The following is a 12,250-nucleotide window of genomic DNA, read 5'->3' as shown; positions in this document are numbered from 1 at the left end:
AGCTCTGTGCTCCCACAGGGTGGACAACGATATGCCAGCAAAAAACATGAGTGTGGCTCCACTGGGATAATTTTTTTAACCCCCTTCCTAAACTAGACCTTTTTTTTTTTTAATGAGTTTGCTGACATTTGCTCTTTAGATAATTTTCTTTTTTTTTTTTTTAGACAATTTTCTAAGGTTGTTCCTTGGTTGAAGAAAGACTGACTGAAAGTGGGAAGGGGCTGTAGGTGGTCTAGATCAGAGCTTCTCAAACACCATTCTGTTGATTGGCATGATAAAGAGTTTTTATCTATAATAAAATAAGAGTTTCACCATAATAATAAAGTTTCACCATAATAATAGAGTTTCACCATCATGGTGAAATGGGAAAAAGAATAATAAATAATGCATTTTCCCATATATTTACTCTATGTAAAAAGCTATTCTTCAAGATTATGTTTCCCTAATTTAACATTTAAAAAATGTCTTTTTAAGAAATAGTGGCAGTGGTTGGCTGGTTGTTTTCTTTTTCTTTTTAATATCCTTACTTGGAAAAATAAAATGACAAATTCATGTCAGTCTTCAATTTTTTAAAAACCAGCTCATGGGAACCACTATTTAGGAAATACTGACACCACCTTCTCTCTCCAAGTATATGAGATAGTATGGATAAAAGCCTCACTGGATTTAAAAGCAGAAGATGCAGAAGTGGGCTGGAAGACTCTCAGGAACTTCTCATTCTGAGATACACAGGATACAAAGGTTATGTTTGCATTGTTTTGTTATCAAATAAGATTGGAAGTCCTAGGGAGCTGTGCTGGAAGCAAGTGAAACCAAACCCAGAAAGTTCAGATGCCTGTCCAGTGACATGGCCAAATAGGAGACTGTTATCACAAGCAAGGCGGGAACACTACACCCATGAAAATATAAAGGCTAAATTCTTAAAATTTTGACCTGCATATGTTTCCTTCCTGTTCCCCACTTGCTGCTACTAGGTGATAGGCTGAGTAAGAGATTGCAATCTACAGAGAGCCTGCCTAAGAGAAAGGCCAGGGGATACAATGGTAGTTGTTGGGGGTGGTGTGGAGGCAGGGAAGGGGGAAGCAGGCAGCCATCCAATTGTGAGCCCCCTGAGAAGGAGTGAGGTGGCTGTGAAGAGAACACTGTCCCTGGGTCTTACATCAGCTGGAATTCAAGGACCATAAATAGGTTTGGAGGGGATGAAGGTGAAGGTGTTCCTGGATCCCCTGCTGGCATCGCTTCCTCCTTCACTGAACATCCTTCTCCCTCCCTCACTGTCCAGCCTCCCTCCTCTCCCCAAGCTTCCCAAGCCTTCCTTTGTCCCCTGCCTCACCAAAGCCTCTCCTTCCAACACCACCAATCCAAAGTGATACGCCCATCCAGCCAAGACGCTACCAGAAGCTAGGTGAACACAAGTTACCAATTCTAACTCAAGGCAAGATGGACTCAGAGTCTCAGTTTTAGGTTGGCCAGCAACACAATTTTACTGCTTAAATAGACAAAGGAGCTCCAGACTTCAAGTTCACTGAGTTAAGGAGGGTTCTTGGCTAGACCCAAATCTAACCACCATCTATAACACTGTTTCTAAGAAAAAGTGTGCTTCTGGTTCTAAGCAGCAACCTTAAATGATTTAGGCTGAATGAATGAATATAACTCCTTTATGGTTCAGTTTTCTCATAAAAAAGTAGGGGAATAATAAAGTCTATCCCAGCTATACTTTGCAAAAGTACTGTTCATTTTTTTTTTTTTAATTTGAGTCCCTGCCATTTAGGGCCTGTCTACCTCAGTGGAATAGCTCTGCATCACTAACATCTGTATCACTGACATTTGTATCACTGACATTTGTATCACTGACATCTCAGCTTTTCAAGAAATTTACTCTCTATAATGCAGGGGCCTGGGAAGGGGTGTTATTAGCCTGTCAACTGACATCTCTGAGTGCTAGTCTTATATACATGATGACTTTTCATAAAATCTTAGATAAAACACTAGTTTAAGGATGGAAATGAAAGAATGACAAGAGTCGTCAAAGGACAAACTTGATTATAGTTGAACAATAATCAAATAGGAAAAATCAGTGAAAACCTGTAACTGCAATCTATGTTTTAGAACACCCCCGTACACATAGAGAGCAGAAGCTTGTAAAAATGTAATCAAACTACTTCAACACCAACATTCTATTTTAAATGTTGAGGCCCTTGCTAAATCCTCCTTGTTTACCATTCTATCTCAGGTTGGGAGGGGGGGCACCTCTGACCCACCCTTCTTCCAGTTTGATTCTAGAGGCTATTTCCTGGAAGCCCAAGGCATTCCACGAGGACTCTCACAACCAGGAATCTGCACTTGAATCTGTGCTGCTCACCAACCCTGAGCTCCTGGTGATGACATTATACATACAAGCAGTTCATTCATCTCTATGAACTGAAGTGATTCCTTTTAAAATCAACACTGTTATAATTTTAAAGTACAGAATTTAGGGCTGGAGGGAATCGCAGAAACCAGTTATTACAACCCTTCTCTGAGATTTTAAATGACTTGCTCCAGATTAGAGAAGAACCAAGATCGTGAAATTCAGAATCCAGATCGTGAAACTCTTGTTCAGATGCTCTGTCTTAGCACAGCTTGCTGCCTTCCTTTGCAAACTCATAGGATTACATGAGAGAATCCTAGAAATTTAGTTTCATCTCCCCTCTCCCCCTCCATCCCTGGTCCAATTGTTTAAGCCACTGAAGGAGACAAAGGACCTCACCCCCAAATAGATGGTTCAGAGCAGAGCCAGGATGAAGACTGAGACCAAACTAGACGGATAAAGTTCTTCCCACTATGTAAAAACGATTCAACTTTCAAGTGGCAGTACTAGATGTAGAGAAGAGGTCAGTATGGGGCCAAAGCCTTACCAGGCCTGTTTTTGCAAGGCCGGCAAGCTAGGAATGGTTTTTCTATTTTTTACATGGTTGAGAAAAAAAAGAAAAATCAAAAGAATATCACTTTGTGAATAATATGATATAAATTTCATAAATCTGACAACATCCATTAACAAAGTTTTGTTGGAATACAGCCAGGATGATTTATTTAGGTCCTCTTTATGGCTCCTCTTGAATCACACCTGCAGAACTGAGAAGGTGTGAGAGTCACCTCCAGCGAAATCGAAAACATTTATGCCATCTGGCTCTTTACAGAGGACAAGCAAGTGCTCTCTTAGAAATCAGAAGTCGAGTTCTACTGCTGTTCACCTTGGCCTCCCTCGAGTTTAGAAAAACAAAACCGATACCATTTTCATTCTGTCACATCTTCAACGTTTTCTTGCTGAACGAGAGACCTGAGAGTTCACGTCACAGGCAGAGGTGAAACTGGGGCCTGCTTAGGTTGAGCTCAACAGTGGGATGGGCCAGAGCTGACCCGGAAACACTGGTCTCCCTAGAGTGTGTCCTCCTCTCCACTATTCCACATTGCACACGATGGCTTACAACATCCCCACCAGCTCTCCATCACGAGTTCGATGCTTCCCGTTCTTAATTCTGAGAATAAATCAGTACAGCTAAATGGAGGTAGCAAGGGTGAAGCCGGACCTTTTACAGTCAGGCACCCAAAGTGGGACCCTCCATTGACCAGTTATTAGCCACAACCTTGAGCCAGTGATGGAGCCCCTCCATCACTGATGATGGTTTTCGCATCTAAAGAAGGTAGCTAAATACTTCTCTCATAGGCTTGCTTGGAGGATTAAATGAGATACATTTCAAATGTCTGGTACTGTCTAGTCTTTCTCTCTCCCTTTCCCAGAGATAGTATTTGGAGAATAAACATTACGTGAAGCTTGTTAGGAAAGTCTTTCAAATTAGCTTAAAGATTATTTTTACAAAAACATACCCAATCTATCAAAGCAATAAAAATAGGTTTAGCACTTCATTGGGTGTTTTCCTCATATATCTTTCAGTTCTTTGAAGCTTTTTCCAAATTATAATCCAAAAATTAAAATGCTGTAATTTTTAGAAATGTTATATTTATGTAATTTTTACAGCAAGTCACACAAAGACCCAAGCTAAACTATATTCTACCCATGTCCAGTTATGAAGACTAATACTGTAAAATATACCAGAACCAGAAAGTCTTAGTTTATTTAATCTGGCTTCCTTCACATGAAGTTCTTCTTGTTCTTAAAATACTCAGTTTTGGCTAAATTCCAAGGCTGACATAAGCCTACTTCAGGTGTTCTGAAAAGACTGAAGAGAATCAGAACTGGAAACAAGATTGGAATATAAAACCTTCTATGTGATCACAATGCAAGAAACTTATTGTCTGAAAGCACCATTAAATCAAATTTTATGCCTACACTTACAAAAAAATAAATATGTATATATTCTCAACATTGGTTGTACAGGGTGCTAAAGGTTAATTTCAGTTACATGCTTTTATCTCTAACATTTGCTAACAGATAGCAAATTGCTTCAGTCACTTGAATTGCAATGACACTTTCTGAAATCTGTGGCTGAAAATATTTTTTTTCATGAATTACTCTAGCAGCCACTCTAATGGGCACACTTTAATGGCCAATCTAACTTAGTTATTAAAACTGGGTATCAGCGTTTTACATAATGTTAAATTATATACTTGGCAGCCCATCGGGGTATATGGAGTCATAAAAAACAGACTCTGCTTTTTCACCAAAATTCCAACAGAGATATCACACAAGCTTACTGTCAAATTACAAAAGTTGCTTTTGAAAGTAATTACTTGAAAATTCAAATTGGTAAGAGATGGGAAATCAAGCCACCAAACTTCAGGGAAAGGGAGTTGGGAAGATCGTGACATAACATGCAAATTATACAGATCCTCTCTGCGTGCAGCTGGCTGCGTGGCACAAGTCAGAATTTTTGTACTCTCAAAAGTACACGGAAAAAAAATGAGGACATCTTCTAAAACAGGCACAGGTATATATAGAAGGAAAATGTGGGCCAAACCTAACAGAAGAGAAACCAAAACACTGGATAGAGCAGGGCTGACTGGGACCAAAAACTCGCAGTGCAGGCGAACAGAAGTTCTTCAAGAGGACCACACGCACCCCGCGACTCCCAGCGCGGGCTGGCGGCCGGGCGGTCAGACTCTGCCCCGAGCTGCGAGCGACCCGAGCAGTCACGCAGCGCCGCTCGCTGCCCCTAAGGTGGGGCAAGAAGTAAATAAGTGAGATGCTCGATTGCTGCCCAGAAACTGATCGATTTTTCTTATGGGGGCAGGGGGGAGGAGGAACAACACCTTTCCCCACTGAGGTGGCCCCTGACCGCGGAGGCTGGAGCCCTGCACTGTAAAATCGCACGCACCTGCATTGTAAAATCGGTCCAGCACCGCAGTTTCCCCAAAGTCCAGTTTCCCAAAATGCAGGGTCTCCAGGGCGGCGCCCACCGTCTCGCACGCCTCCCGCAGGCACTGCAGGGCCTCGCTCTCGGCCACCACCAGCTGCCCCTGGCTCGCCTCGTTGATGACATAGGCCACCGTGGTCCGTCGGCCGCCTCCGCCCCCAGAGTTGCCCCGGCACCGGGTGGCGCTGCTCCCGGAGGTGGCACTGGGACAGCCGGCGCCCGGAGCGGCGGCACTCTCCACGTTCCAGAAGCTGCCCGGTGGCGGCGGTGGCAGCTGGTTCTCCTCGTCCCCGGCCGCCGTCGCCGCTCCTCCCCTCCGGTAGCTGCCGCCCTCGGCGAAGGGTGGCACGGAGAAAGTGATGCCCTCGCCCGCCTCCGCGCTCATCTCTCCCGGCCGGGCTGCCGCGGCGGCGTCGCCCGCCCAGCCGCACCGTCTGGCCAGCCACAGCTCGGGGCTGCTCCGCGCGCGCCGGGCTAAGCAGCTGCCATCCCGCGTCGCGCCTTCCGCGCCGCGCCTCCGCCTCCTCTCCGGCGCCCTCTCCCCCGAAGGGACGCCGCTGCCCGGCGGCGGCTCGCCCCTCCTCGGCGCCTCCGTGGCCGCGCCGCTCGCCCGCTGCAGGGTGTAGAGTACAAGGGGTGGGGAGCCGGGCTGAGCGGGAAGGGACCGCGCTTCCTTTTCTTGGCCCGCCGACAAGTAGGCTCGCGAACCTGCTGCGCGGTGCGGCTCAAGGGCGCCGCTCTCGGGGGTGCGGTGCGCCCTGGCCACCCGGGAGCGCGGTCCCGGCTCCTTCCGTGCCGGGCACCCTGGGAGGGGCCGGGGAGGGGGCCCTCTGGGTGGGGAGCTACCTGGCCAGCACCTCGCGGGCGGGCAGACTCCCTGGACCGCGTCCCGGAACAGCGGCAGCGGCCGCCGAAAGGATCCGCCTCCTTCCTCGGCGGCAGCTCCCCTTCATCGGCTCTATTTCCTCCTCCTGCCCCGGCCCCGTTCTCTTCCGATCGCCGCGGCCGCTTCGTCCCGGCACCAGCCCGGCCGCTCGAGTCTCGCCGCTCCTTGCAGCCGCTCGCCCGGTCCGCCACCGGCTTTTTGCCGCCCACTCGTCGCGGCCCCGAAAGTCTGGGCCCGCCCCGGGGGAGGGCGCTGCTGGGAAGCTCGAGTCCGGACGAAACCGACCGCGTCGCGGCTCCCGGACCGCAGCCCAGCCCGGAGCACCGCGCGAGGCCAAGGTTCTCCTCCGTCACCCACTGGGCTCCCCACCCAAGACAACCTGGAGTCGGCAACAGCCCGGAGCGCACGCGACTATAGGATGGCGCAAAAAATAAAGTCTCTCCTGCGAATACTCGGGTCTTAGCCAGCGCCAGGAGGCACGCGCCACGTTCCCCGTGACCACGGCGCCCTCCTCCGGCCGGTGCCAGCCTAGCTCCGCCGTGCGGTCGGGTCCCATGTGCGGCGCGGGGAGCAAGAGGGCCGCGTGGGGAGGCCCGCGTGGCGCAGGGCCCGAGGATTTTAACTACGGTCCTGCAGGCGGCCTCAACAGTGGCTCTCCGGAAGTGGCAGGCTGAATTTATAGGGTCTGCCCCTGGTCCTGGAGAAGGAAATGGCAACCCCCTCCAGTATTCTTGCCTGGAGAATCCAGTGGACAGAGGAGCCTGGTGGGCTGCCGTCTGTGGGGTCGCACAGAGTCGGATACGACTGAAGCGACTTAGCAGCAGCAGCAGCCCCTGGTACTTTATGTTTGCAAGTTTTCAATAGCTCTGCTATCGTGAATAATTGATTAGCTCCAAGTGCTGAACGGTATAACATTTGCATTCCCATTTGAGTTCATAAAATTTCCCCCAACGCACCGTATACTTATTTGAGATAGAAAACCGGTTCTATCCTGGCCCTGGCAAATCATCGTCTATCTGCCAGATGAAAGAGGGAAATTAAGCAATTACTTCAATTTTTTAAAAATTGCACTGGGGGTGGGGGAGGGGAGAGGGGAATGCCTGGCTTGCTTAAGAGCAATCAAAGCGTATGTACTTATTTGGGAAGTAAAAACATATGTGCAAGTTCTCAGAGAACTTCTCCAGAATGCTATAACTTTAGGAGAACCAGTGGAACCTACAGTGAAATTAAGTAACAGGTTTAGACTTTCCATCTCCAGGAACAGAGATGATTAAGTTCTATGAAACAGGTAGAAGAATACTGCAAATTACATGCAAGCTAGGAGGGAAGGGGGGCTTCCTTGGTGGATCAGTGGGGAAGAATCCATCTGCCAGTGCAGGAGTGGTGGGTTCTTTCCCTGAGTGGGTAAGAAGGAAATGGCAACCCACTCCAGTATTCTTGCCTGGGAAATCCCATGGACAGAGGAGCTTGGCAAGCTACAGTCCCTGCGGTTGCAAGTATCAGACATGACTTAGCGACTAAACAACAGCGGGGAAGGAGGATAAAACAGTTGAGCAGGAGAGGGTTAAAAGAAGAAAGGAAATAATATGGGGAAACACCCAGCAGCTGAACAACTGTATTCTCAATGAAGCCAAGTGACCTTAGATTTTTCTAAAGATTTGTAAAATGATGGAAGTAAACTTCTAGTAAGGAAACTGAAATCTATGTGATCCACATCTGCTTTTGAACTTGATACCATAGGAAAATAGATATTTAATGAATCGCTGATCATACAGAAACATGGATGGATTACTGATAAATATATATTCTTTAATATTTCCAACAACTTGTCAAACCTCCAAACTTCTGTGAAAGTATACAATCCTCTACCCCATCCTGACCCAAAACAAAAAATGCAGGAGAGACCATATCTGTAAAATTAGAATGCCCAAATTCTCAAATAGCATTTGACTACACAAATAAGGCCCAAGAGTATTCATAAAGCTATTTTCTAAAAACTATAACTTTTAGACTATGTCATCTTTGCTTCCCTTCCAGATTTTTTCAGATCCACCATTCATACACAGTTTGTTTTACTTTGGTCACTTTGTTTTATTTAGAATTGATTTAATATCTTCAGAGATGTTACTGATTACTGGCAACTAAACTCCAATACAGTGCTGGAAGAAAAAGCAGGTCTTGGTCCCAAGGCTCTCCCACCTAAACGGGCATGGTTTAGCTGATTAACCTTACACAACCTGTTTTAGATGAATCCAGATGAAATTTTCATTTTTATAGCTGATAAACAGTTCAAAGTGTTTAAATTCAAATGGTTCAGTTCACAACTCAAATTGAATCCTGTGTGTAGGCAGGGACACCATGCCGAGGGCATGGGTGTGGTGCTGAAATCCCTTTAGCCTCAAGTTTGCCATGCCTGCCTCAGGGTGTGTGGGTCTGGAGGAATGAAAGCCTTTTTCTAATTGGGTCACCCAGAAGTTGCTTTTTGCAGTTCATCTGTATATAAGGAGCAGGTTTTCTAATCCAAAAGCACATCTAATATGGTAGTGGTGGACAGGAGAGAAATCATTGCCTGGCTTGGGCTTCCAGGTTTACTCTTGAAGAGATAAAAGGGAAAACTTTAAACCTGAAATGGCCAGGTGTCTTCTAGCTAACTTAGCTTTTACTTTAGGTGACAGATTTGCCTCTTTCTCTGCATCCTCAGGTAGATAAGAAGGAATATTATAGACTCTTAATTCCAAAAAGTATTAAATGCTATGTACAAAGCAAGGTAAATATAATTTTAAAGTATCAGAAATGAACAAGGAAGCTAGTAAAAGGTATCAAGCAGCTAGGATAAATTAAAAATTTGATTGCTAAATTTTGCTCTGTGTTTTGACTGTCAAAAACAAAATACATAAACATACATAAAAATGTACTTAAGAAGAAAATACATGTGTATATAAAAGTACACATATTCATATTGAAGAGTCAAGTCTTAATCTGGCATGGAATCCTATAAAGACTTTATTATATAGACTCTGATATGGAGGACAATGGGCAATACAGTGCAGTTGAATATACTTGTAACAAGTATATATGTTCTTCAAACTTATATTTAATATTTTTAAAGCCAAGGTCATAATATTAAATATTAATTCAGTGAAGGCATTTAAGAGGAATATGTCAGATACAATGCTTTCTAGTTATATTAACTTAAAAAAAGAGGAATTGAGGGGATTATATTTTTTATTGCAAGCTCACAAATTGGCATCCTGCATCAGGGACAAAAAGAATTCAAGGAAATAGAGAAGTAACGTATTGTTTAGATCCTTACCAAAAATAGAGGCCTCCTTAGAAGCTCTTGGCAAAGATTAAACCATACTGAATGAATGATAGAATTATAATATCATGAATAGTTTGTGACATCTTTGTTTTTTAATTTTTAAAATTTATTTTGGCCTTACTGAGCATGTGGGATCTTAGTTCCCTGACCAGGGCTCAAACCCATGCCCCTTGTGGCAGAAGCATAGAGCTAGAACTACTGGACTATCAGGGAATTCCCCTGTGACATCTTTACACTTTAAAAAGGCATGGGAGCCTGAGTCTGAGATGAAGGATCTTGCAGACCATTAAGCTACATGTATTTTCTCTGAATCAGTACAAACTCCTAAGCACAGTTGTTTCCGTAATTATGATACACTGGGAAAATTCTCTGTGTTTAGTGGCCCTCAGATTCACACATCCACCTCAGCAGTCACATGTCAGTCTAACTCCACCCTGTGCCCTAAATCTCTGGTGTCATTAAGAAGTTGAAAACTTCAGAAAGCAGATTGGCAGCTGTGATGTATAATATAGAACATTTCAGGAAAAAAAAAAAAGCATGGCAGCAGAACTGAAGTTTACTGGTTGAAATTATATCCTCATTCAGAATCCATCACGCTTCCATTTAGAGATTATCCTTGGGACACCTTTGAGAACACCTACAGGTAAGGTAAAATTTTTTCTTAAAAAAGAGCTAGAGAAATATAAAGGAGAGATTTCTGCTTCTGATTATGACCAGTTTAGATAATACTGATCATCCCTCTCACTAGAGAAAACTAAGAATGCTGGAAAAAATTTAAAATAGAGGTTATCAAAGAACTAATGAGAGAATGAGGAGCTATCGGACCAGATTCTCGAAGAAAGGACAAGGATTCAGAGGGTGTGCCTACAGTTGGGGCTGCTTTTGGCCTGACAATTTTTATGAACCTGACTTAGGCAACTGGGAGGCCGAACTACATTTTTGACACCTGGAAGGGTTCAAAAAAAGCAAGGATGATATAGTTTAGAAGTAGGTGTGAACTGGACACAAAATGACACTTTCATGGATAACAACTCTTCCTCCAGATGTCTGAGCAACCCAGGAAAAAAATCATAAACCCTGAAACTGGATTAAGAAAATTCCAGGCATTCAACAAACAAAATTCACTCCAGAGGAAGATGACATTATCCTGGCCTGTGAATTACTAATATAAGATCCAGGGATGTAGACAAACATTTGAACGCATGGAAGAGTGGTAGGGTAGGAGCAAGAATCTGAATCCAATCCTGCCTCAGTGCCCTGTTCCTGAGTTCTTCTCTAGATCCACTCTCCATTCGTATCTGCATAGTCTCTGCCTCCGGAGGCTAACCTGTATGAATTAAATCAATGGGCTTCCTTGCTTTCTGTTTACCAACTGGGTTTGGTCAATGGGGAGTCCAGGCAGGAGATCTGAGGAAGGACGGATATCGTGACTCATGAGTTATGTCAGGCTGGCCATATTGCTCAATAGGAAGTCGTTGCTCTTCTCGAGGTGGCAGATCCTATAGGAAGTACACGGTTTCATGCTCATCCCTCACCTTGTCACCTTGTTCTTTGACACCTAGAAATGATGATGGCTCTGAAGCTTCTAGCTCCGAGTTCCTGCACAGCTCTTTAAAGCTTCTCTATAACTCCTCTGCACCTTTGCAGTTAGTCTTTTTATAAATAAAGCCACCTCAAATTGTCTTGGAAACAAACCGAGATCATTTTTTCATTTTTGAGACTGCACCCAAGTACTGCATTTTAGACTCTTATTGACTATGAGGGCTACTCCATTTCTTCTAAGAGATTCTTGCCCACTGTAGTAGATATAATTGTCATCAGAACTAAATTCACCCATTCTCATCCATTTTACTTCACTGATTCCTAAAATGTCAATGTTTACTCTCCCTTGGACAACAAGGAGATCAAACTATTTAATCCTAAAAGAAATCAACCCTGACTATTCATTGGAAGAATTGATGCTGAAGGTGAAGCTCCAATACTTTGGCCACCTGATGCAAAGAGCTGATTCACTGGAAAATACCCTGATGCTGGGAAAGAATTGAAGATAGGAGAAGAAGGGGGCGACAGAGAATGAGATAGTTGAATGGCCTACTAACTCAATGGACATAAGTTTGAGCAAACTCCAGGAGATAGAGAAGGACAGGGAAGCCTGGCATGCTATAGTCCATGGGGTTGAAAAGAGTTGGACACAACTTAGCAACTGAACAACAAATTGACTTATATCCTGCTGAGACTCTACTAACTACCATGAGCTTTTAGAAATTGGAAAACTGATGTAACTTCTTCAAGTTTATTTCTTCATCTATTAAAAAAGTGCTGCTGCTGCTGCTAAGTCGCGTCAGTCATGTCCAATTCTGTGCAGCCTCATAGACGGCAGCCCACCAGGCTCCTCCATCCCTGGGATTCTCCAGGCAAGAACACTGTGGGACCCACTGGAGTGGGTCGCCAGTGCCTTCTCCGTAAAAAGAGTGCTGGATTAGGTTAAGCTGAAACTCCTTTAAAGCTCTAATATGCTGTGTTTAAATATTCAGTTAGGATACCAGTTCTACCAAAATGAAATGTGTAAAGAATGAAAATACTACTGGGTAACCACAGTGGATGAGGGAATGTTATCTTTATAGAAATATTTCATATAATACATATAGAGTCTAAGGTGGTTAGAATTTTCACCATTTTGCAACTCAG

General features: G+C 44.5%; 1 protein-coding gene across 2 annotated transcripts in view; it reads right to left on the bottom strand.

The window, feature by feature from the left end:
• Positions 1 to 12,250, bottom strand: part of MAP3K5 (mitogen-activated protein kinase kinase kinase 5) — a 244,561-nt gene that overhangs the window by 206,612 nt on the left and 25,699 nt on the right. The window contains exon 1 of one of the 2 annotated variants that reach the window (XM_070461451.1): positions 5,316 to 6,052. The exons of the other annotated variant lie outside the window; for it this stretch is intronic. Coding sequence (XP_070317552.1) covers positions 5,316 to 5,739 — 424 coding nt within the window. The 5' untranslated portion in view covers positions 5,740 to 6,052. Of the gene's footprint in view, positions 1 to 5,315; positions 6,053 to 12,250 lie in introns of those variants that run through there. 2 annotated transcript variants of the gene reach the window in all.

This window comes from Odocoileus virginianus, chromosome 34 (assembly GCF_023699985.2).
Source record: "Odocoileus virginianus isolate 20LAN1187 ecotype Illinois chromosome 34, Ovbor_1.2, whole genome shotgun sequence".
Classification (NCBI taxonomy): Eukaryota; Metazoa; Chordata; class Mammalia; order Artiodactyla; family Cervidae; genus Odocoileus; species Odocoileus virginianus.
This window is presented reverse-complemented; position numbering and strand designations above follow the sequence as displayed.